Source organism: Rhamphochromis sp. 'chilingali' (genome assembly GCF_963969265.1).
Source record: "Rhamphochromis sp. 'chilingali' genome assembly, chromosome: 17".
NCBI classification, from domain to species: Eukaryota; Metazoa; Chordata; class Actinopteri; order Cichliformes; family Cichlidae; genus Rhamphochromis; species Rhamphochromis sp. 'chilingali'.
In genome coordinates, this window is record NC_137944.1 from 14,690,180 (window position 1) to 14,713,921 (window position 23,742).

Consider the following 23,742-nt stretch of genomic DNA (forward strand, 5'->3'; position numbering starts at 1 on the left):
CAACTGCTCAGCCTCTGTGAGTGGTGGTGGTGGAGGACCCCCACCTGTTTTTCTCATAATACAATTACACCTTACCTGTTTGGACTATATTTTTATATTTCATTTTTACTTGCTGCCAGGAACGTTTGGGGCCTGTTGGGTTGCACCTGCGCTCACATCACATCACAAAATAAAATGTATGAAATAAAAAATAAAATAAAATAGAATAAAATAACGTGTTAAATGGGTGGAAATCCCTAGATCAATGTTTAAATTAACACTCACGCATTGACTCTGTCGGCTATGTTTTGCCATGCATGCTCCCTTTCTTTTGCAGCTGAGGCTGTGTTACTTTTTTTCCGCAAAATTTGCATGTTATCGGCATATACTGCCATCAAAATTTCGGCCTCAAGCGCTGTAAAACACATTGACCGCGCCTCCTTTCCCTCCGTCTCCATGGTGACTCGCTTAATCTGTGCTCCACTAATCAGGGCTTTATGTATCCTCGTGTGCGCGCTTAATTTGGGGTTAAAGCAACTCCGCGTTGACTGAACTAATTGTTATCAGCCTTTCTGAAACCGAATATTCCGAGTTGGACAGTTCGGGGTTACTCAACCCCGTGTATCATTTTTAACTCTGAGTTTTCTAAACCCGCTTCCTGAAATAGGGCCCTGGTCTCTGGTTAGGGCACAAAACTGTCATATGCCAGCCGTTGGCCAATTACTCGGTGGAGTTCTAAGAATAAATCACAATTCTATGAAAAATAATATGCTTTAAGGTCCAAACTTAGCATCCCACAGAGTATCACAGTGTCAATTAATAGCCACTAGCTCAACTTGGCAATATACCATCAACTATCACAAAATGTGCATGGGGTCGTTGTAGCAACGCAGCCAAAAGTCCTGTGACATCATTTATATTCAACACCAACACCACAACAATGGAGGATGTTGAGACGATGGTATACCTGCTGCTCGTTGTATGGCTTTTTGTCAGACTCGGGAACCACTGTGCTGCTTTTTGTGTAGCCATTTCCCATATTGCTGGAATGTATTTTCATGAAGGGACTCATAGGGCTCATGACTCATTAACTGAAGCCACTGACTAGCCAAACAGTTGGATGCAGTCTGTTGATGTCACATTTTCACCTCAGATCGCTTGGAACCCTGGCCGAGTAGGTACTAAAAAAGTACCTGGTACCAGATACTACCACTTTATGGAAAGCCCTAAAAACAGCATCAACCCACGCTGGTACTAGTGGAAAAAGGCTATAAGATATCTAGGGCTAGAGTTAGGCCCCACTTGCATAGCCAAACATGCGCCATACGGCAATAACAAATTGCGAGGGGAAAATGTGCATTCTCCAACCGATTGCTGGAGCAGTCACTGTGAAATCGAATGCTCCACTCACAAAAGCCTTTAGACCGGTTAATAATGCCCACTTGTAAGCACTGTTACCCAGGGATAAGTGTGTATTCTGCAACCAGTTAGCAAGTGATTGTTGGAGGCTGCTGGGAGTCACTAGTGTTAAATTTGGCGCAAAGAGCATAGCACAACTTCTACTTTGAAGGTGAATGTTCTCCGGTTTGTGCTACACCTTTTTTGGTTTCAAAACAGCTTAAAAAATAAATGGCAAGTGTTTGCAGATGAGTCAACGCCGTCTATTGTGAAATCTTTCAATTGCACAGTTTTGTCTGACTGACAAATATACACAACTGAGCAGGTACAATAAATACGTATTTGACATTTTTGTTTAAAATAAAGCGCTTATATAATTTAAAGTACCGGTAAAAACACGCTGCTGCACAAAGCAGCAGAGAGCCAGATCTTGTGATATATTTCAACACTTACACAGAATTAGACACAGACGGTGTACAGCTAGGCAAGAAGAAAGAAAGAAACATGCAGACACGAACACTCTGTTCTGTAAAAGTTACAGTTTGATGTGCTGAGACGAGAAACAGAATGTGTAAGAGGACACGAGGAGATGAACAACTTCTTTCATACTGACAGATAGAGGAATGAAAAAGAAAAAAGGAAAAATTTGGCTGCACTCAAATAAGATGCATCCCCTGCTCCCCTTGCCCCTCCTGCCCATGCCTCTCAGCCTTTACAAAGTCTCAGTGTGTGACATGTTTTTCTTATTTTCCACCAGGAAAGAGTAGGTTTGTGTTCGCCACTGAGGCGCAAAGTGAGAAACGCTTTTCTTGCAGCTGCACAGGATCTGTAATTATACGCCGCAGGAGACGCATTAGAACATAATGCTGCTACCAAACAATCACCATGCGTACTTGCTGCTGCCGCTGCAGAGTTCAACACACGGCGACGCTCACAAATGTGCTGCAGCCTTTCAAAAAGGACTCGCTACAATACTAACACCTTAAAAGATAAAGCTTGTTCAATCAAATACTGTAGCTGTCAAAATAACCCCAGATACACTTTAGAGTGGATTATGCTAATGTTAACTATAATAATAATTATTCTGTTATAACAGTTTTAGTGTCATTTTAACAATTGCAGCAAGGTATTTAAATCAATTTAAAGGAACAAGGGTTAAAGAAAATTCAGGAGGATAAAAATGATCCTCCTTCCTCTTCGAAATAACAAAACCCCAATTTTAAAAAGAATCTAAAATCTTCAAACTTTTAAAATCACAATAAAACAGATGGGGAGAGACCAAGGTTAGAACTAAGGAAAGGATACAGAAAGAAAAAACAGAAGCTATGAGGATGACGGCTGGGGAAATGAGGAAAAACAGATGAATTTGCCTTGGTGAAAGTGTCAGAAAGAAAGGTGGAATCAGAAAGTGAACATACATAGAGAGAACGACTGACAGATTAAGTAGTTTAGACTGTAAACTGACCTTGCTGGTTGAGCTGCTGTGTGCTCTTGCTCCACTGTGACAACCCCACAATGGCCACCATCTTGGCACCCAAACTGGAGCGCCGCTTCTTAGTCCCAGTCAGCGATGCAGAGTCTGGGCCCCCGCTGCCAGGACTTTTCTCCAGGCTGTACATGGCCCCTGAGATACTGGAGGAGCGCACCACGTTCCGGGCAGCCGTGCTCAGCCCGCTCAAGCCACTCATCCCTCCCGGGCGGGGCACCTCCACGGAGCTGCTGAGCATCATGGTCCTGTTGGACTGGAGGGCCGATAGGCTGGGGGGGGAGAAGGGGCCGGAAAGTTTGGCTTGACAAAAGAGACGAGAGAGGACAGAGAGTCAGGTGATCGTGAAAGAACAAATAGGGGAGAAGAGCTCAAATAAAAGGACGTCTTGACGTGCAGTGTGTCTCATAAAACACAGTGGAAAAGCTTGTCTTACAGCCGCAGCAGCAGCTCCCCGGGGCTGAAGGACACCAAGTTTCGATTTCAACCACAGTTTGGTTTTACACACTTACTGCAGAGGCAGAAAAAATGAGTTCTTACACCATAAAAGACACAGTGAAAAAGTGAAAAGCTCTAAAAAGTCTTTTTCATCTTCAACAGTTTTGAAAACAGAAAACAAAGAACACAAAGGTCAGCAGGCGAGGACAGTGCAGATGGCAGCACACTGTCCAAGTGAGGTAAACTATATCTGTGGCATCACACACACTCACGCACACAAATGTCAGGACTGGCCTGCTGTTGAGGGGTGACCCTGTCAGCTGGTATTTGTCTCCTGTATTTTTTTTAATCTTTTTTTTTTTTTTTTGTCTGACCTTAAACAGCAACAGATGATAAACTCCAGAGCCAAGTCATCACTGGCTGGCTGAATCAAGGCAGTGCGCGCGTGTACTCGCTCGCCAAACTCTGATCACCTTTGTATTCTCAAACTGATGTGTACGCCACCTTTTGTACTGGCAGAGGTACAATTCTACTAATAAAACTTTTTTTCACTAGCTATTAAATGGGATTCAGCCATTGCTTACACCTGCAGTTGTGTTAAGCCAAAAAAAAACAAAAACCATCTGTGACTTGGGACCTTCTTTAACTCTGCTCCTTTTCTCTCCCATCACAAGAGCGATCATACGGAGGCTAAACCGACAGCCTGGAGGCACATTAAATATGTAGTTGTGCTGTGGCCGACATTGTGCTTTTATACTCGCCCTAAATATTTCTTGTTCATCACTGCGCATTTTCTATAACGCTTATCTCATTGCCTCATAAAATTTGTATCACATATCACACTCAGGTAGCTTAGATGCCTAAACTTAAAGTAATGCAGATGAGAACTAGGTTAAGACAGTCAGAATTACATCACTTCGACACATCTATTGAACCTTAGAAGATAGCTCTCTTTCAAATGACAATGGCACAAATAAATGTAAAACAAAAAGAAAAGAGCGGTTTGGCCACCCTTTCTTTTGCAAATTTAAGACCTCACAGTAGGATAATATACTGCATTAATTTAGAGCCTTAGAGCTTTCAACCAAGTGCCCCCTTGTCTTTGGGTCTCTTTCTCCCGGACCTAACTCACAATACTGATTCTCTCCCGATCTTTAAAGCCAGTCATAAAACACATATTTTATTTAAAAATGGCCTATTCTGTTTGAATTTGAGGTTATGATGTATTAGCTTTTTATTCTATGGCGTTTCTTAACTACTTTATGTATACTGTGACTTTGGTAAGTAATTCCTTGTCAGGTGTTCTTATTTAAAGGTGAAAGTCATCTGTACATGAAATGTATTATTAGTAGTAGTAGTATTATCCTATCACAGCACTTCACTCTCAGACTGTAGGCTTACTTGTTTTTCCTAGAGTTTTGAAAAGTAAGAGCCTTTAGCTGTCAGGAGACAGACAGCATCTCTACTTTCAAGATCAGGCTTCGAAGTTTTTCATATTTGATAAAGCAAATACTTAGAGTTGGATCAGCTGCCACAGGCTTAGGCGTGCCAGAAGATTTCCCATAATGCAATGAGCACCTCTTCTCCACTTCCCTCTTTTCAGTCCCCGCATGTTTAAATGCCATGATTGCATGCCATTGAGTTTTGTCTTCTCTCTCCAATGGCTTCTGTTTGGTCCTTTGTTTCACATAGCTGCCCCTCACTGAGCCTGGTTGTGCCGAGGTCTCTTCTTCTTCCTTCCCACTGTCACCTAGTCCTCCTCATAGGGCATCTATTATTCTAACATCTTTACAGTCTAAAGCACTTGGAGGCGATTGTTGTTGTGAATTGGTGCTATATAAACAAAACTGAATTAAATTGACTTTGCCTCCCTGTGACTTTATTTACTTCCCAATGGTGAAACGCAGTGAGGTCCAGCACACATCAGAGGAATAAATACAAATGTGGTTTTAGGGCTTTTTTGTTTGTTTGTTTTTTTACAGAGTGATCCAAAAACTGCAAGCACGCTTATAACATTGCAGAGGTGCATGAGAAGATCATCTTAAGAGAAAGATCAGTCCAAGTGTATGTATAAGGTAAGGTTTTGGATTTTTAATAGAGTAATGTCTGGGATTTTTGGTCTTCTCGCATATGATGCTAAATGAAACAATTAACTCAGGACAACAATCCTTCATCTCAATTCAGCCAGACCTATTGGAGCAGCAGAATACAGTTAATCATTCCTTACAATTGTACTGCAACCACTGTGATGTCACAGTGATGCATAGTAATGTGTTTGACGCACTGCAGCTGAAATTGCCCTCTTTTAAGCAGTTTTAATCGCCCTGTCCTACCATGTTTACCATGCATGTTTAGCATGCTACAATGTGCTAGCCTAATCTGATGGTATAGGAGAGCTATGGAGTTCCTCAATGTCAGTAGAATTCATCATTTTAGGATTTTAAATGTCAGTGGAAAACTTCATGGCAATCCTTCTATTCATTATTGCCAAAAAAGCAGTGGAAATTTCCGTCTCTCCAGCCGTCCCACATGTGTGGCTAAAAGACTCAGTCGGTGATCGCTGGAAATGGCACAAAATGAGTTTACTATTAAAACATCCTCACTGCTGGAAATCATAAATAATATATACATACATGCAGTAAAATATGCCCATTATGCATTTTTGGAAGAGAATACATGTAAAAGCAGTGTGTTTCATTTGTCTGCGTGAATCATTCTCCCAACCACTTTCTGCCACGTCACCATAAGCCCAAAGTAGCTGGCTGATTTTTAGAAGAAAACAAAGCAAAAAAATGACCAGAATAGGCAAAGTGGATTATTTTGAGGAACAATGAACTGATGTAGCAAAGGGCAGATTTTGGTATTTTGTAATGAAAGTCATAATAATAAGCTGAAGAGGGGGAGGAGGAGGTTGAGGCAGCGGGTCTGCATGCTTTGACATTTGTTACTGAGAGGAAACAGAGGCAGCAGGAGGGGGAGGAGCAGGGGCTTGAAAACAGAAATCCAGGTGAACATGTACTCCCTGTATATTCTTCTCATGTCTTTCTCCTTTTCCCCTCTCTTCTCTTCTCTCCTTTTTCTCTATTCCAGCTCTCTCTTTTCTGGCTCTCTTGGAACATGCAGTGATAGAGCGGGAGAAAATGAGGATAGGATAGAGATAGAGAGAAGGCTGCGAGAGATAAATAGAATAACTGTGGGTTTTAGAGAGGACACACAAGAAAAGTGAAGGAAATGAAAGGATGGGGACTGAAACGTGGGAGGATGAGAGATGCTTCATAATGAATGGACAGTGTAAAAAAGGGGGGGAAACTGCACAAAGCTGCAGTCTGATCTGTGTGAAATAATGGAGAGAAGGAAAGAGGAGAGGGAGAAGAATATGACACTGACAGTGACAGTAACTGAGACATCTATCCCAGCCTCCTTATTCTTTCTAATGAGATCTTCCACAGTATCAGTGAGTGTGGATCACAGGCTTAAATGTGACACAAGCTAAACTGAATGTGTGCTTCATATATGTTAATTTGCTACATTAATGTATTGCATTAGAAGCTAACAAAAGTAAGTATGTTTGTTTCTTTTTCACAAACAAAGAGTTAGAAACAGGCTGTACATACAATCAGTTACAATTCATTATTACTTATTTTCATTCGTTATTAATAATCTCGGACTCTCTTCCACCGCGTGTCTTTTGTCCTGTCTTCCTCCCCTCACCCACAACCAGTCATAACAGGTGACTGTGCCTCCCTGAGTCTGGTTCTGCTGGAGGCTTCTTCCTGTTAAAAGGGAGTTTTTCCTTCCCACTGTTACCAAAATGCTTACTCATAGGGGGTCATCTGGTTGTTGGGGGTTTCGCTTTTTTCTCTGTATTTTTGCAGGGTCTTTAAAATTTAAAGCATCTTGAGGCAACTGTAGTTGTTATTTGGTGCTAACTAAAAATTTGAAAACACACTTGATATAGAAACCAGCTCTGCAAAGTGGAGCCAATTCAGAAGGGACTTTAATCTGTGTTCATTGTAGTACCCAGCAAGGGGAAAACTAATCTGCTTGTCGAAACGACCTCAGTTGAATTGGCAATCATGCTCTTAAGGAGAGTAAAATAGAAGATGAAAAAGAATATTATTTTGGGTTTGCTTACATCGTGATTAACAAGCCATGTGAGATTCACATTCATGTCATTCAGATTCACCCATCTGGTTTAAAATAAAACAACAACAAAAACCCACAAGACAAAATACTGTCTCTGTTTTAAGGCTTCAGAAATGGACTTCCAGTGGGTGGCGTCACTGTGGCTAAATCCATCTTTTATATACAGCTATGGTTCAGAATCAATGTCTTAAGCACTTCTCCACTTCCTTACACTGTACCTTAAATATAGAGCCATGAGACGTTATCTTAGCCCAGCGTTGCAAAAAGACTGCAGAAACAGCATACCTGTCTCAGTCCATATATAGTAAATCTGCCTACCAGCAGTTCTGGTTGTCTCCAGTGGTTTCCTGGCAACCAAGTCAAATGGTTTGGGATACCACGTAACTGCTACCCCCACAGTTTGTTTCAACTGTCAAATCTTTGTCGCATACCACACATCCCTCATTCTTTGCTCATTTCCTACCTATCAAAAAACCCTTAACCTCCTAAACAGCCACACATTTTCGGTTTTTACATTTTGTTTTGTTAAACAAAGCAGACATAATGATGAGCTTTAAAGTCACTAAGGCTACGTTCACACTGCAGGTCTTAATGCTCAATTCCAATTTTCTGTCTGCTTGTTCACACTACAAATAAAATGTGACAGCAAACGCGCTCTAGTGTGAACCCTCAAAGCCGCCCGCGTGCGCAAAAGAAGACGTCACACACAACGCGCTCTGTTTAGACCCAGACCAAACAGTATTGTTTGACTGATGCCCGTTAATATAAAGACTTGTTTCCCAATTTTGCTTTAAGTTATAACGTTATTTTGTTATTTACATATGGCCTAATAATTATCCTTATTGCTGTTTTAGAGGAGCGGTGCTTCAAAGGATAGTTGCAGATTTCTGTCAGAACCTGCAGATTATACAGTACAAATAAAATGTTCACGTTTCTCCAACGTTGTCTTCCAAACAGTTTCACTAACATCTACACTGGATGGCCAGGAAGCATTCGCGATGACATAAAAGACGGATTTAATGCGACATGACCATTTAAACAGCAGTCGCTTCTAAAACATCAGATATGTATCGGATTCAGCACGGCATACGAAAGTGACCCAGTTCGGTGCACACCATTGTTTTTCTTGTGACATTACCAATAAGTTTGATGTGTCACATGGCCCTCTTCCTATTGAAAAAACAAAAGTTGTATCCAAGATGGCCAACTTCTAAATGGCCACCATGGTCACCACCCATCTTGAGGAGTTTGCCCCCTCACATATACTAATGTGCCACAAACAGGACTGATTGGAATGATTTTTTTCCCGTACAGTGTGCCATGATGTATCAAGCCCTACGGTGGCCCCTAGAGACAAAGCATGTATAAACTCCAAAACACGTACAAATTCCAAATAGCACGCACAAACTCCTCAACACATACAAAATCCAAAACACATGCAAACTCCAAAACACATGCAAAATCCAAAACACGTACAAAATCCAAGACACGTACAAGCTCCAAAACACATACAAAATCCAAAACACGTACAAAATACAAAACACGTGCAAAATCCAAAACACGTGCAAAATCCAAAACACGTGCAAACTCCAAAACACGTACAAAATTCAAAACACATGCAAAATACAAAACACGTACAAAATCCAAAACACGTACAAAATCCAAAACACATGCAAAATCCAAAACACGTACAAAATCCAAAACACGTGCAAAATCCAAAACACGTACAAAATTCAAAACACATGCAAACTCCAAATCACAACGGAAGTGCTCCAGGACGCTAGGGGCAGTGTTGAGCTCGATTTGTAAAATAAACGGCAAGTTTGTTGCAAACACATGGGCTCTAGTCTCCGTTGCGCTTCCCAGGTTGCCTAGCAACTATGATACTAACAGCTGGAAACGTGTCATACAACTTTTTTTGACAGAAATGAAGGAGAACATATTTTTTTTCATTTGTTTGTTTGTTTCTACAAGAGCTTTGTGTGATTTGATAAGTATCTGAGGCTGAGACCACAGGACAGTAAAACATGATTTTTGGGCTTCATTTCTGTACTGAACAGTCATTTAAGATTAGCTAGTAAATAACAATTAGCTAATGTTGTTCATGAGACTAAAGTCATATCACTTTGGTAATGTAAATATAATATGGACAATATTATGGTTATTATATTAGTCATTATTAGGTATTACAGCAGTGAACATGAACTCTTTGTCAAATACTGAGCTTCAGTACAGATTCAAGTTGCAGTTATTTACATGTCTTACCACCTTAAATCTTCACTCAAAGACAAGTATATAGGAATGACTGCCAAATTTATTTGCCACTGAAGCCGAAGGATGGCATCTGAATAAAACCTCTCTTGACATGCCTAGATGACATTAAAGCTTGGTTGGCTCTAAACTTTTTAAATTTGAATGAAAAGAAAACAGATTTGTTGGTGTTTGGACCCAGTGGCCCCTGTGAGTCCTCTTCTTTTCATTTGGAACCCCTGGAGGTTTATTTTAAACCTGTTGTTACTGCCCTTGGTTTTAAGTTGGACCAGTCCATTTTTATCATTTAAGGCGACTGGCAAGAGTGAAATCGTTTCTTTCTAGGCAGCACTTTGAAACCGTGATCCATGCTTTTATTTCTTCCCCTGTGGACTACTGTAACGCACTTTATGTGGGGGTCAGTCAGTTGTTACTCTGACATCTGCAGCTGGTTCAAAATGTATATTGACAGTGCATATATAGGTGTATCATATATAAGAGACAAATGTTGTTCCTTCAGTATGTTGGCATTACTAAATTTGGCTCAAATGCTTACATACATGTGTAAAAAGAAAATGTACAAGCTGTGAGCTGTTTCAAATCAAATCACTTTTATTGTCACATCACATGTGCAGGTACATTGGTACAGCACATGTGAGTGAAATTCTTGTGTGCGAGCTTCACAAGCAACAGAGTTGTGCAAAATACAATAATGTAAACAAGCAAAATACAAGAATGGCTACATCTGAAACTAATAAATATATGTACAATATATAATAGTATATATATGTTTCTGATAAAATGAAGAGTAGACTGATGTATTAAATATTCCTTTATTGGGTGAGAAAATCAGACCATGTCATAACTGCTTTAAGTCATACAGAATAGATATCAGAGCTTTAAACAGGCTGACGTCTGCTAAATGGGTCAAACTGGGCAGAAAGTATACAAACACATAACATCCTTATAGAATATGATGTAACACTATAGATCAACTTACCTCAGAATATATAAAGCATATAAACAATTACAGCAATATGATGCAACAAACACAGCAGTGCTACTGATCCAAAATACTCAAAGCTTCATAGAACTGAAACAAACATTTATTTTTAGTTCCATTCTGCTGCTGATACAGACTTTAGGTTTCTGAACATTAAACTTGTTGCTGCCTTTCATAGTGCGTAACTTGAAGGCCCTGAGTACTTTCTCCCACACTGGAAACACTGGAATGATAAAATTATTTGAACATTACCTAATAAGACTGATTCAGGACAGACAATTAGTTATTTTAAACGTTTCTAGCAGTCCTTCACAAACAGGGAACAGTCTGTCTATTCTCTCCATCTGTCAGCTGCTGCTGGCTCTTCCTCCTCCTCTTCCTCACATACTGCTGAGATTGTCCTGGTGGATCATCAGGGGTGCAAAGCCTCACAGATGATGTAATGCAGTGGGTCCCTCAGTCTGTTCTCACTCTGGACACTTGCAGGTGTCACACATAGAAATCAAATGTGTGATAAGCTGCAGGATTCAAACACAAGTGTGACTTATAAATACATGTTCATACTTTTATTCCACAATCAGAGAGAAAGAAACAGAGAGAGAGTGCAGGACAGACAGACAGGTGACAGTCTCAGGTGTACACACTGCTACAAAACAGCACCAGAGAAGGAGGATTTAGTGTTTGTGTCATTACGAGTGCTAAACAAGAAGAGTTCCCAGATGGTACAGTGGACACATGTGTGACTCCTGTGATTAAAGCATCTTTCTTTCAGCTTAAGGAGTGAACCGTCAGCTGACTGACATGACTGACTTTAATTACGCATAAAATCATCACATTCTCTGTAAGATTAAAGTCAGCTATTGAACGGCGAATATTTTGAAGTGAAGGCTTTAAAACCAAGTTAGTACAAACGTCGCTAATGTCACATAACTTTCCCGACATGTTGCCAACAGTAATGTTTTAATGTTCTTCATTATAAAAACATTTGCGCATAAATAAGTGACATAATATTCAGTACTTACTTCTGGAAGTTTACTCTTCGTCCGCTCCGCTTCCGCCGTTTTTTTTCGGCAAAATTATCCAAACCACCGCCGCGCTATGAAGTCTGGGATATGTTGGGCCATGAAGGCTACACAGACCCATCCTTAAAATTCAGGGAAATTAAGGACGCATTTGAGGGCCGCATTTCGAGCAGCCTTTGAATTGGGACAGTCTTTGTCGTGTCGCTGTGACATAATCGGCCTTAAAATGCGGCCTTTAAGGCTGCAGACCCCAAATCCGGTCATTGGTACTTCCTAGCTTGTGTAGTTACTAGGTAACAAAAGCTCAACACTGCCCCTAGCGTCCTGGAGCACTTCCGTTGTGTTTTGGATTTTGCATGTGTTTTGGAGTTTGCGCGTGTTTTGGGGTTTGCACGTGTTTTGGATTTTTCACGTGTTTTGTATTTTGCACGCGTTTTGTATTTTGCATGTGTTTTGTATTTTGCACGTGTTTTGGATTTTGCACGTGTTTTGTATTTTGCACGCGTTTTGTATTTTGCATGTGTTTTGTATTTTGTACGTGTTTTGTATTTTGCATGTGTTTTGTATTTTGCACGTGTTTTGTATTTTGCATGTGTTTTGTATTTTGCATGTGTTTTGTATTTTGCACGTGTTTTGTATTTTGCACGTGTTTTGTATTTTGCACGTGTTTTGTATTTTGCACGTGTTTTGTATTTTGTACGTGTTTTGTATTTTGCATGTGTTTTGTATTTTGCACGTGTTTTGTATTTTGCATGTGTTTTGTATTTTGCATGTGTTTTGGAGTTTGCACGTGTTTTGGATTTTGTACGTGTTTTGGAGTTTGCACGTGTTTTGTATTTTGCATGTGTTTTGTATTTTGCATGTGTTTTGGAGTTTGCACGTGTTTTGGATTTTGTACGTGTTTTGGATTTTGCACGCGTTTTGTATTTTGTACGTGTTTTGTATTTTGCACGTGTTTTGTATTTTGTACGTGTTTTGTATTTTGCATGTGTTTTGTATTTTGTAAGTGTTTTGGAGTTTGCACGTGTTTTGTATTTTGCACGTGTTTTGTATATTGTACGTGTTTTGTATTTTGTACGTGTTTTGTATTTTGCATGTGTTTTGGATTTTGTACGTGTTTTGGAGTTTGCACGTGTTTTGGATTTTGTAAGTGCTTTGGAGTTTGCATGTGTTTTGTATTTTGTACGTGTTTTGTCTTTTGCATGTGTTTTTTATTTTGTAAGTGTTTTGGAGTTTGCACGTGTTTTGGATTTTGTAAGTGCTTTGGAGTTTGCACGTGTTTTGTATTTTGTACGTGTTTTGGATTTTGCATGTTTTTTGTATTTTGTACGTGTTTTGTCTTTTGCATGTGTTTTTTATTTTGTAAGTGTTTTGGAGCTTGCATGTGTTTTGGATTTTGCACGTGTTTTGGATTTTGTAAGTGTTTTGGAGTTTGTACGTGCTTTGTCTCTAGGGGCCACCGTACAAGCCAAACAAAATATAATACATTTAAAGTGGGTCAGATCATTTCAGTAATAAGTAATTCTTTTGTTCGTTTGTATACTGCAGTGACATGGTTACACCACCTAACATTCTTTCAGTCTGTCTACTTCTAAAATCTAAGATATAATGTCACCGCTCAATATGGCACTATGCACCTGTCCCCATACAGCGTTTTCCTCAACCTACAGGCAGACTCAGAGCCCATCCATCCTCATCTCTATGTCAGACAGCTCCCTCGCCATATGTCTCTGTGCTCTCTAACTTCTCATCTCAAAGCTCATTTATTTCCCCTCCTGTCAGCAAACCACCCTCTCCGCCCATTCTGGTGGCTCTGAGCTCACCCTCCACACCTCAACATAACCCGTCTCCAGCCCGCAGAACCCCTAGCTTTCACTTATTAAAGTGCATCAGGTGGAGTCAAGTAAAAGTTTATATCTATAGTACATTTTAACAACCTCAATTGATCAAAGTGTTGTACATGTTATACAAAACATACACTAGACATAACAGTTACTAAATTAACAATAAATATACCGTACAACTCATCCGGTAAAATAAAGTGAATAAGACTGCTTAGTCAAAGCCAGGGTATCCTTCTCAACTGGAACTGAAAGCAAACGGGAATAAGTAGGTTTTCAACTTTATTTAAAAAACAAAAAACAAAAACCTCTTTCACTCCCCTAAGGTTAAATATGACTTAAAGTTAGCATGTCAAAACCAATTCACTGTTTCGTTCTTTACCTTTTTTTAGGCTTTTGTGCAAAGTCTTTTTCTGCCCTGTGCCTTCACATGTTTTTAACACAGATTAGAGAAGCATCCATTAAAATATGAATTTGATGGTCCTCTCATTTAGCTTTCAGTAACAACACAAAGCATGTTTACCGATGTTCACGTGTTTCACAGTTAACAGCTTATTTTGGTAGTTAACTGGTCAGAAAGGCCCATAAAAAAACAAGGAGAGCATTTATATATTCAATTGAGTTCAATTCAATTCAGTTTTACTTATATAGATCCCAACAACAGTCGCCTCAGGGCGCTTTATATTGTAATTAAGAGACCCTATAGTAATACAAAGGAAATCCCAACAATCAAATGACCCCCAATGAGCAAGTAGTTGGTGACAGTGTGAAGGAAAAAACTCCTTTTTAACAGGAAGAAACCTTGGGCTGAACCAGGCACCTGGAGGTGTAACCAGCTGGGGCAGAGAGGAGGAAAATAGGATCAAAGACACAACAGGACAAATGACAGATACACTTCATGTTTTGAGTCTTCCAGGTTTAAACTAATATCAGCTTCCAGAAAACCATGTAAAGAACCAAAAACAAAACTGGACTGTTTATAGGCAGCATAATTCAGCTGCTGAAAGAAAGCCCAGAGAAACAAAGGAGCGGGGGAAAAAACTTCTCTTTTCTCTTCCTCTCGTAAAATGCCACAACCTTGTAATTAGATATGGCTGAGCAATCCATTAATGGTCTCTTAAAAGTTGCTCTCTACTATGCAGACTACACTGGCCGTGCACTTAATTAATTGGCAATTTAGCAGCAGTGTAGATATTAAAGATTTACTGTACAGTAGGTGTGAGTGTGTCATCAGGTGACTCACCCCTCAATGTAAACTGACCCCGATAAACAATCTTACCTATTTTAACTTGTCTTTTCTCATCTGCTAATGCTGTTACTATTTACTCCCTCTGCTGATAGTTATTACTGTTTTTAGTTAGCTTATATTATTTTCTAAGAGACATATCTATTTTCATGCATCCTTGCCAAAAGCTTTTGGCTGAATTTTCCCACATGGGACAGTGAAGGGTAAAGTGAGCTAGATCACAACTAAATTAATATGGGGGAGTATATTAATTAAGACAATGTTGTTCATTTGATATCAGTCAGATGACATCAGGCATTTAGAGGCACACAATACACAACTTACACTATGACAACCAGATGTTAACTATAAAGAGCGTGTATATTACTGAAGTGGATAACAGCTGTCCTGGCTAACAGCACTTTTTGGTTCATTTTAGAGATGACATGATACCACTTTTTTATGTCCGATACCGATACCGATATCATAAATTTGGATATCTGCCGATACCGATATGAATCCGATAGTGTTTTTTTAATCAATAAAACTGTTTTTTAATATCTTGCTGCATTTTGTATAAGTTCATACTCAAATTTAAAAAAAAATAACTCTAAAGATATTCTGTTATACCTGTATGCAAAAAAATACACTGCACCCAAAATATTTCATAATTCAGCAATACTGATCAGTCTAATAAACTTAAACCTACACCATCCTCCCTATTCTGGTATTTTAAAGAGTAATTAGCGTAAATATTAAGCAACCTAACTAACAGGGTTCCAACTCCCAGCAACAAAAAAAAAAAGGGAACCACCCCCCACGCTCCACCTCATGATGCTTAATCAACGTAATCAACCTTAATTTGATGCAGTGTGAAAAAAAATGCACAGAAATCAATTATTTTTCAAGAAATATTAAATAGATTCAACATCTTTCTTCTACAGAATTGCAGACTGCACAGTTGTTGCCTTCCCAAAGGAAACTTAATAGTTACTATATACAGTAATGGACTTCTATTCATTTTACATCAAATTAAAACTTTGGGTGTAAGATTCAGATAATTATTTAATACAAGCGAGAATAAGAAAGAAAAGTATGTATTTTTGCCCCCTTTTCCCTGTTAATGCCCTACCTGCCCCCTTGGCTAAACTTTGCTAGATCCGCCCCTGCACAGTTACCAGCCGTCAGCTACGTAGAAAAGGATCCTGGTGTAGAAAGTAATATTAAATAGATTCTAACAACAGCTTATCAAGGTTAAACGTGCTGCTGTTGTTTATCCGCTGGTTTCCTCTTTCTGGTGCAAAGTGGGTGATAAACAAACAAGAGAGACGGAGTCGCGACAGAAAAGCCGATCAGCTGATCATTGATCAGTTTCACGATTGAAGTAGCAGCACGAGAGGGAGGGAGACAGAAGAAGCAGTCGATCCATATATCGGTTGTTAAGCTTAACGTGGGAATGCTTTACAAACATTCAGAGATGAACTTACACACTTGCTTTACTTCTCTCTGGGATAACTTTGTCGGAGATGAAATGCCGGGTTGGTAGCAAGGCTCCAAATGCTCAACCAGACCACCGACAGGTCTTGCACGCCACAGCCGCTCTATCACGTGATGCATACTGCTCCGACGTGCTAAGGTTATGAGCCGAGTTACGCCATGTCACAAGTTTTGTGAGGTGCTTTCGTTATATTTAATGGATCGGATTACATTTTTTATTTCTCTGCGATATCCGATCCAGTAATTTAGGCCAGTATCGGACCGATACCGATATGTAATATCTGATCGGTCCATAGTTCATTTCATTATAAATTAAGGAACTGTGCAGATAAAATTCCATCCAGCACAGAAATTGATATCTGAATTCTGACTAAAGGAACAACATGCCAACTGATTAAAAAAAAAAAAAAAAAAAAAAAAACAGAATCTGAGTTTGTCATTGTTCCCTGTGTCTCCTCGGGATGTTGTTGTTGTAATCTCTCTCTCTTGCTCTCCTCTGCCAGGGTGGAACTCATTGCGGGTTCCAGCAAATAATCACGCACCTGCTTCTTGTTCTCCGGACACTCCAGCTACTACTTAAGGTGATGGCTCAGTGTTTCTCATCGCTGGATCGTTACGACACTTGTCGGTGTAACCCCATCTCTTTCTTGTGTATTCTCATTCCCGGTGTTTTTCCTGGCTTCCAGTCATGTTTTCTAGTCTATAGATCTTGCTGGACCCGTCCCCGTTTCCACCCCTGGAGTTGTGACTGTGAGCGTGAGTGTCTTTGTACAAGAACCATACAAGGACCATGTTAGGCAAATTCTCCAGCAGCTACTTGAGAATAAACTGTTCATTAAGGGGGAGAAGTGCAAATTCCATGTTGAGACTGTTCCTTTCCTGGGGTATATCATTGAGGAGGGGAACCTGAAACCGGACTCCGTCAAGGTTCAAGCTGTTGCTGAATTGGCCCGAGCCCACAGATAGCAGGCAGCTCCAACGTTTTCTCGGTTTCTTTAACTTTTATCGTAGATTCTTTTCGTGACTTTAATAAAATTGCTTTTCCTCTAACCCACGTAACCTCTCCTAAGATTTCTTTCCAGTGGGATTAGGATGCCCAAGCTGCCTTCACACTTCTCAAGGAGCACTTCGCCTCAGCTCCCAACTGGATCTGGGTCTCCAATTCAAGGTGGAAGTAGACACTTCCAACTCGGGGGTGGATGCCATGCTCTCCTAACAAAAGGATGGTGTAAGCTCCCTCCATGTGCCTTTTTCTCTCACCATTTGTCCCCTGTAGAACACAACTACGACATGGGAGATCAGCGTTGCTGGCAATAAAATTTGCCCTGGAGGACTCGAGAACCGGCTCAAGGGCACGGTCCAACCTTCATCTCATGGACGGATCACAAAAAGCTAGCGTACCTACAGTCTGCCAAACTGTTAAACCCCCGGGCAAGCCAGATGGACCCTGTTTTTGGCCCTGAAGAACACTCCTGGATTTTGCGGTCAGTGGTTCTGGACAAAACCAAGCTTTGAGAGTTCCACCCCTGCATCCTGGCAAGAATGATGGGTCGCCAGCAGGCTCCCATTTAAGTTCGGGGGGTACTGTCATGGTTCCCTGTGTCTCCCCAGGCATGTCTTTGCTGAGTGGTGTGTGTGGCCGAAGAAGAGTGTGCCCCCCCACCCCACCACCACCACCAAGTTTTCACTCACACTTTGTATATGGCACCTGGTGATTGTGTAAATAAACTGTTATTTTTTGCAACATCAACAGAGTTCTGCGCCTGAGTCCGGTCATTCATTGTGACAGAGTTTTAAACACATGCAAATCTAAAATAGGTACAAACCTATTCTTCTCCTTTCCACCATCACATTTGTATTCTTAGACTCTAATAAGAGTGGCTTAGCATGAATCACCGTTCAAAATAATCCTCATTTACCATAGATTGGGTGTTGGTGCAGCAATGCCATTCTTGCAATATCTCAAATAATCCATTTTAGATCCTCTCCCTTTAAGCCAGATTTCTTCTGACTGGCTGCCCTGGCAAACAGAAGGTCTGAACAGCAGGTTGATCATCCATCTGCACTTGCAGCTAGAGTTGTGTGCCTGAGATGAGCATTTTAAGGATGTTCCTCACCCTCCTTAACATCATGCAGAGCCAAGAGTAACAGGAAAAACTGTCTGAATTTGAGTCTTCACAGTAGTTGGAAGAATTAGCTTTTTACTCACAGGGATTAGTTACACATCCATCATTTTCTCTAAACTGAACACCCACATAAAGAACAGTATGTAGGCCTATATATATGGTAGAAAATAATAAAAATTGAATAACATTGTCGCTTTCAACGACTTAGTATATTAGTTTCTTCACCAGCTGAAACAGCATATCCTGATCATACACTTTGTTTTGTACATCCTGGTAAGTAATGAAGAATGAAAAGAAATATGAAAGAAATTTAGTACACAAGGGCAAGGCAGCACCATTAAAGCACTTCGTCTTGGGGCCACTATGGAAACTTCCCAGGTTATGATATTGTACGTGTGAACCCCAGCGCCTGCTGCCATTGTATTATACCAGACCTTATGCCGTGTGTGTGTGGGTTAGGGGAGTACTGTATCTCTGTGATCATAAGGGGTCTGTGAAGGCGAGGAAACAGAAGGCCGGTTATACAGCTACACACAGAGGAGAGCGTAAGACTGCCAAGCTGTGGGAAGACTGGGAGCCAAATGGATCACACACGTAATCGCACACAGAGAAACGCAGCATAGTGCAAACACACATATGCTGTGCTGAACGTATGTGCCAGAGTGGGGCAAAAGACAGAACCAAAGTATTGAATGACATAGGGTGTTGACACTGATGTCTTGGCTGCTGGTCTTGAGCTAATATCCAAATCTTCTGTGAACCACTCGGCTCACACACTCAGATCCGATTTCTTCAGTCTCACTTCGACTTGAAAAAGTACAAAGTATCAGAAGGCACGCTGAACAATAAGTGAGAGCACCACTCAATATTCACAAATTTCCATTTCACACTTTGCAGAGCAATATTATGCCTGATGCACACAGACACAAATCTGAATCAAATGCTAACAGCCATGAAATGAACAGAAAAGAGAAAGCTTTTCGCTTTCCCTCTCCCGTTGGCCCAATCAAATTTTTATCCAATAAAATCTTTAATGAGGTGAGTCACCAAGTCACTCCCTCTACATCACCTTGTGACAGCAGACATAAATTCGATTCGTCACACCACGTTTTCGCACAAACTGCTGAAATCATGTCGAATCGGCTGCGGCAGGGAAGCAAAGCTTTGAATTTTCCCCAATCACTGCTACAATTACAGCTCAAATTAGCCTGTCGGAGGTTGTTAACAATGAAATGTGGCATTAAAAAGTGCACATCTGTAAGCAAACAGATGGATGACACTGTGTCTTACTACCATCAGGCAAATGTCAGCCAATGACCAACATCTCTTTAAAGTTTGTTTTTAATTGCAAAAAGAAATATTTGTGATTAAAAACAAATTGATGATAATACAGAAAAAGCACAAAAAAAAGCTAATGTTAGGTATTAAACAAAATGGAAATTTAGCTTTTTCTCTACCTCAAATAAACAAATTGCTTAATATAGATGGCCAATCTATATACAATGGCCAGCAGGGGGCGACTCCACTGGTTAACAAGAGAGGTTCAATTGCATGGAAGGTTGTGAGAAAATTATGCTACTTTATGAATTCAGGACTTCAGCAAACATTTTCCTGATGAGCTCTTAGATTAAAATCTTCTTTAATAAAGTCTAATGTTTGCTTTGTAGCAAAGTGACCCATTCAGAGCAAAAAACAGACTCTAAATGGTATACGATAAACTTTAAGGTATAGCCCACTTCCAATCGATAAGTTGCTTCCTCGTGGACATCCAGTTCAGCAGTTAGTTTTGCTCGTAGATACGAAGGATGTACGGGCAAAACTAACTACGAAGGACTTGCCAATCAGTTTTTCTGTGAAGCGCATTTTGTTTTTTTGGGGGTTTTTTTGTTTTTTTTTTGGGGGGGGGGGGGGGGGGGGGGTTACAGTGCATAATGGATACATCTCACTAATCAAACTAACAAGCAGCAGCTGCAGCTTATCAGCTCTGCCAACCTTCTAAATGTTCAAAATATCAAAAAAAAAAACTGCACAGGTTGGTGTTAAAATATATTAAATATTCACTCACTCATCCCCACTTTTCCAAACCTATTTCTCTATCATTGAGCTAGAAACATTAGACTTTCATTGAATTAAACACCTTGTCCTGGATTTGAGCCCACAGCTTTTTGGATGAGGCTCATATCATCATCGCATGCCCCACAGAAGCCTCACTAGCTCACAGGGTTTCTCTCTACGCATCGCCATGGGAAATCTGGTGTGAAAACAAGACACACTTTATCACTGCGCTGTCTTCTTTATCTGCCTGTAGTGACAGAAGCGAAATAAACTTCTTTTAATCATTATGTTTATCGTAAAAGCTGTTTGGTAGAAGACAGTCCATTTCCTCGCCGTTTCCCTTGTTGCACTACAAAGGTTGACCCTAAATCACTTTCCACTTTCATCTCTCACTGTAACCTGCAATCTGTCCAGCACTGGACTATTCTCGTTGCACTCTCTTTCTCTTTTCATCACCATCAAAAGAAGGATGCAGAGTTACTCAGTCAGCAGGGGGATGGAGAGCCAGCAGAAAATAGAAAAATAAAAGTCGGAACGGCTGGGCTGAAAGGAAAGTGGGTTAAGAGGGACGTGATGGATGAGACAGCGAGCTTTCCTGACTCATGGCCTGCTTTTGCTGGTGACTAATGTGGCCAGTGACATCTTTCTCACTATCCCTCAGCCCCCACGCCCCTCTGTCTCATCCCACCTGGGACACTGGTAGTCTGCCTGGGGCGGAGTATCACATAGGATCTCACCCAGCTCAACATGTCAAATCACCAAGTTCCAACTTAGAATGCAAGGGCTTGTGTTGTGAGGTTTTCGAGGGCTGCAGTAGGTCTGTAGAGAGATAGCTAGGTTTAACCAAAGCACAGCTTTCTGTCTTATTTACAGCTAAACATTTTAAAGGGATGTGTGCAATGGAATGCATACAGATCCTCCAGGAAGACAGGATAAGAGTTACATGTTTATCTTATATATATATATATATATATATATATATATATATATATATAAATATAAATATACAGTGGGGCAAAAAAGTATTTAGTCAGCCACCGATTGTGCAAGTTCCCCCACCTAAAATGATGACAGAGGTTTGCACCAGAGGTACACTTCAACTGTGAGAGACAGAATGTGAAAAAAAAATCCATGAATTCACATGGTAGGATTTGTAAAGAATTTATTCGTAAATCAGGGTGGAAAATAAGTATTTGGTCACCTCAAACAAGGAAAATCTCTGGCTCTCACAGACCTGTAACGTCTTCTGTAAGAAGCTTTTCTGTCCCCCACTCGTTACCTGTATGAATGGCACCTGTTTGAACTCATCATCTGTATAAAAGACACCTGTCCACAGCCTCAAACAGTCAGACTCCAAACTCCGCCATGGCCAAGACCAAAGAGCTTCCTTTAATTTTTTTTTATTATTTTGTTGTTTTAGCAACATTAAATTTAAAAACTGTACTTTTGAGTTAAAATATATATTTATAATTTTAATAGATGACAAATTAAAAAGGCATGAACATTTTTTTGTAATGAAAAAATATCAAACCGTGACACCAAAGTATCGAACCGAACCGTGAATTTTGTGTATCGTTGCACCCCTTCTTTTTTTTTTTAGCTAGACCTAAATGTTATTCTTGTTTTGCTGATATAAATGATTTCTTAATAATAATAATAATGACTATTATTATATTTCAGGGATTTATTTTTATCTGCAGCTGAATCCATACTGTGTTTTTACAACATAACATGCAATCAATTATTATGTTTTATTATTATAAAATGACAATCCTAGGTTTCTTCTAAGGTTTATCACAGTTCGGGTTCCTCTTCTTTTTCTTCTAAATGTGTGTCAAGCAGCAGTGCTGAAACTAGCTCGTGACACAGAACATCACCACTTTGGTGGGGAAAGAACCTGAGTCAGTGTGAGGTTGAGAGATACTGGCTGGATACAGTCAAGCTCACCTCAATTCATGGCTTGGGCTCTGGAGCTAGCGTCCTGAAGAGAGGCCGAACTCTAATAAGAAGACCTTCAGTTCCCACATTCAGCTTTGACAGCATTCCGAGGGAGGCTGGGGACACTGAATCTGAATGGACCACGTTCAATGGCTCAGGAAGCTACACAGAGCTGGCCATCAGAGGTGATGAGAGCCATTAAACGGAATAAAGGGTCCTATCAAGGTTGGTTACCCTACAGGACTCCAAAGACAGCTGCCAGATACCAGCAGGCCAATCAAAGTGCAGCTCTGGTAGTAGCTAAAGCAAAAAGTCAGGTATGGGAGAAGTTTGGCCATAGAGCCAGACTGTCAGTTGGCCTTGAAGCGATTCTGTCAAATCATCACACAACTCGGGAGGCGGAAGCAATGCTCTGCCCACACAGTGTTAATAGTGCAAGTGGGATATTGCTGCTCACAGTAGAGCCAATTCTTCTACACACTGAAAGAAGCTAGTTGAGGTGGTTTGGGCACCTGACTAGGATGCTCCTAAGCACTTCTAGAGTGCGGTGTTTTAAGTATATACCACCAAAAGAAGGCCCTGGGTTAGACTCAGGAGATTATGTGGAGAGATTGCTGGAGAGATTATACTGTATCTCTCAACTGGCCTAGGAATACTCCATTGGCTAACCTGAAGGAGTGTGGCTGAGGAGACAGAGATCTGGGCTGCAGCTGCACAACCCAGTGCTTGATAAATAGCAGATAGCAGGTAGCTGGATGGATGGATAATTGGGCCAAAAAATGAATACACAGACACTAATGGATAGTAAAAGTTAGTGTTGGATTAAATACTCATTTGCAACAGTACTGTTACCGACACTGCCATCTTCGCTCCTCTAACTGACACACAACTGCCCATAACATCACTGCACACAGGCCAGAACACTGGTCTTTCAACCTGGACAATTCCCTCACTGTGTCATGAAAAATGTAAACTTCAAAAATATAGGTCAAAAACCCCCATCACATCCATATGGGCTGACCTCTTCTGGGCAAGGTTCAGTCCAAGTATGCAAAATAATCTTATATAACACCTTAGTGTCTCAGTGGTAAGTCCAGTTTGGAGTGGGAGGTGAGGCGCGAGTCAAGCCAAACAATAATCGTCAGCCAATCACAACCACCGCCATTGATGACACATACCAGTTGGCTAGTGAATTGTGCCCCACAGATGGCTGTCCACGAGTGCACACAGCGACATACGGTGCAACAATAACACACATATAAATAAGCACCCAGACACGCACACCGGAGCCTGTTCATTGCTATGATAAGTGTCTAGCTCTGCCTCTTGGTTGTTTTC

The 23,742-nt window shown here is 40.5% G+C and overlaps 1 protein-coding gene across 2 annotated transcripts in view; it reads right to left on the reverse strand.

Annotated features, from left to right (window-relative positions):
* The window catches only part of rims3 (regulating synaptic membrane exocytosis 3), a 55,470-nt gene that overhangs the window by 27,480 nt on the left and 4,248 nt on the right, over positions 1-23,742 (reverse strand). For both annotated transcript variants that reach the window (XM_080862617.1, XM_080862616.1), the window contains exon 2: positions 2,843-3,166. In XM_080862617.1, the coding sequence (XP_080718743.1) occupies positions 2,843-3,107 (265 nt within the window). In that variant the 5' untranslated portion in view covers positions 3,108-3,166. The remainder of the gene's footprint in view (positions 1-2,842; positions 3,167-23,742) is intronic.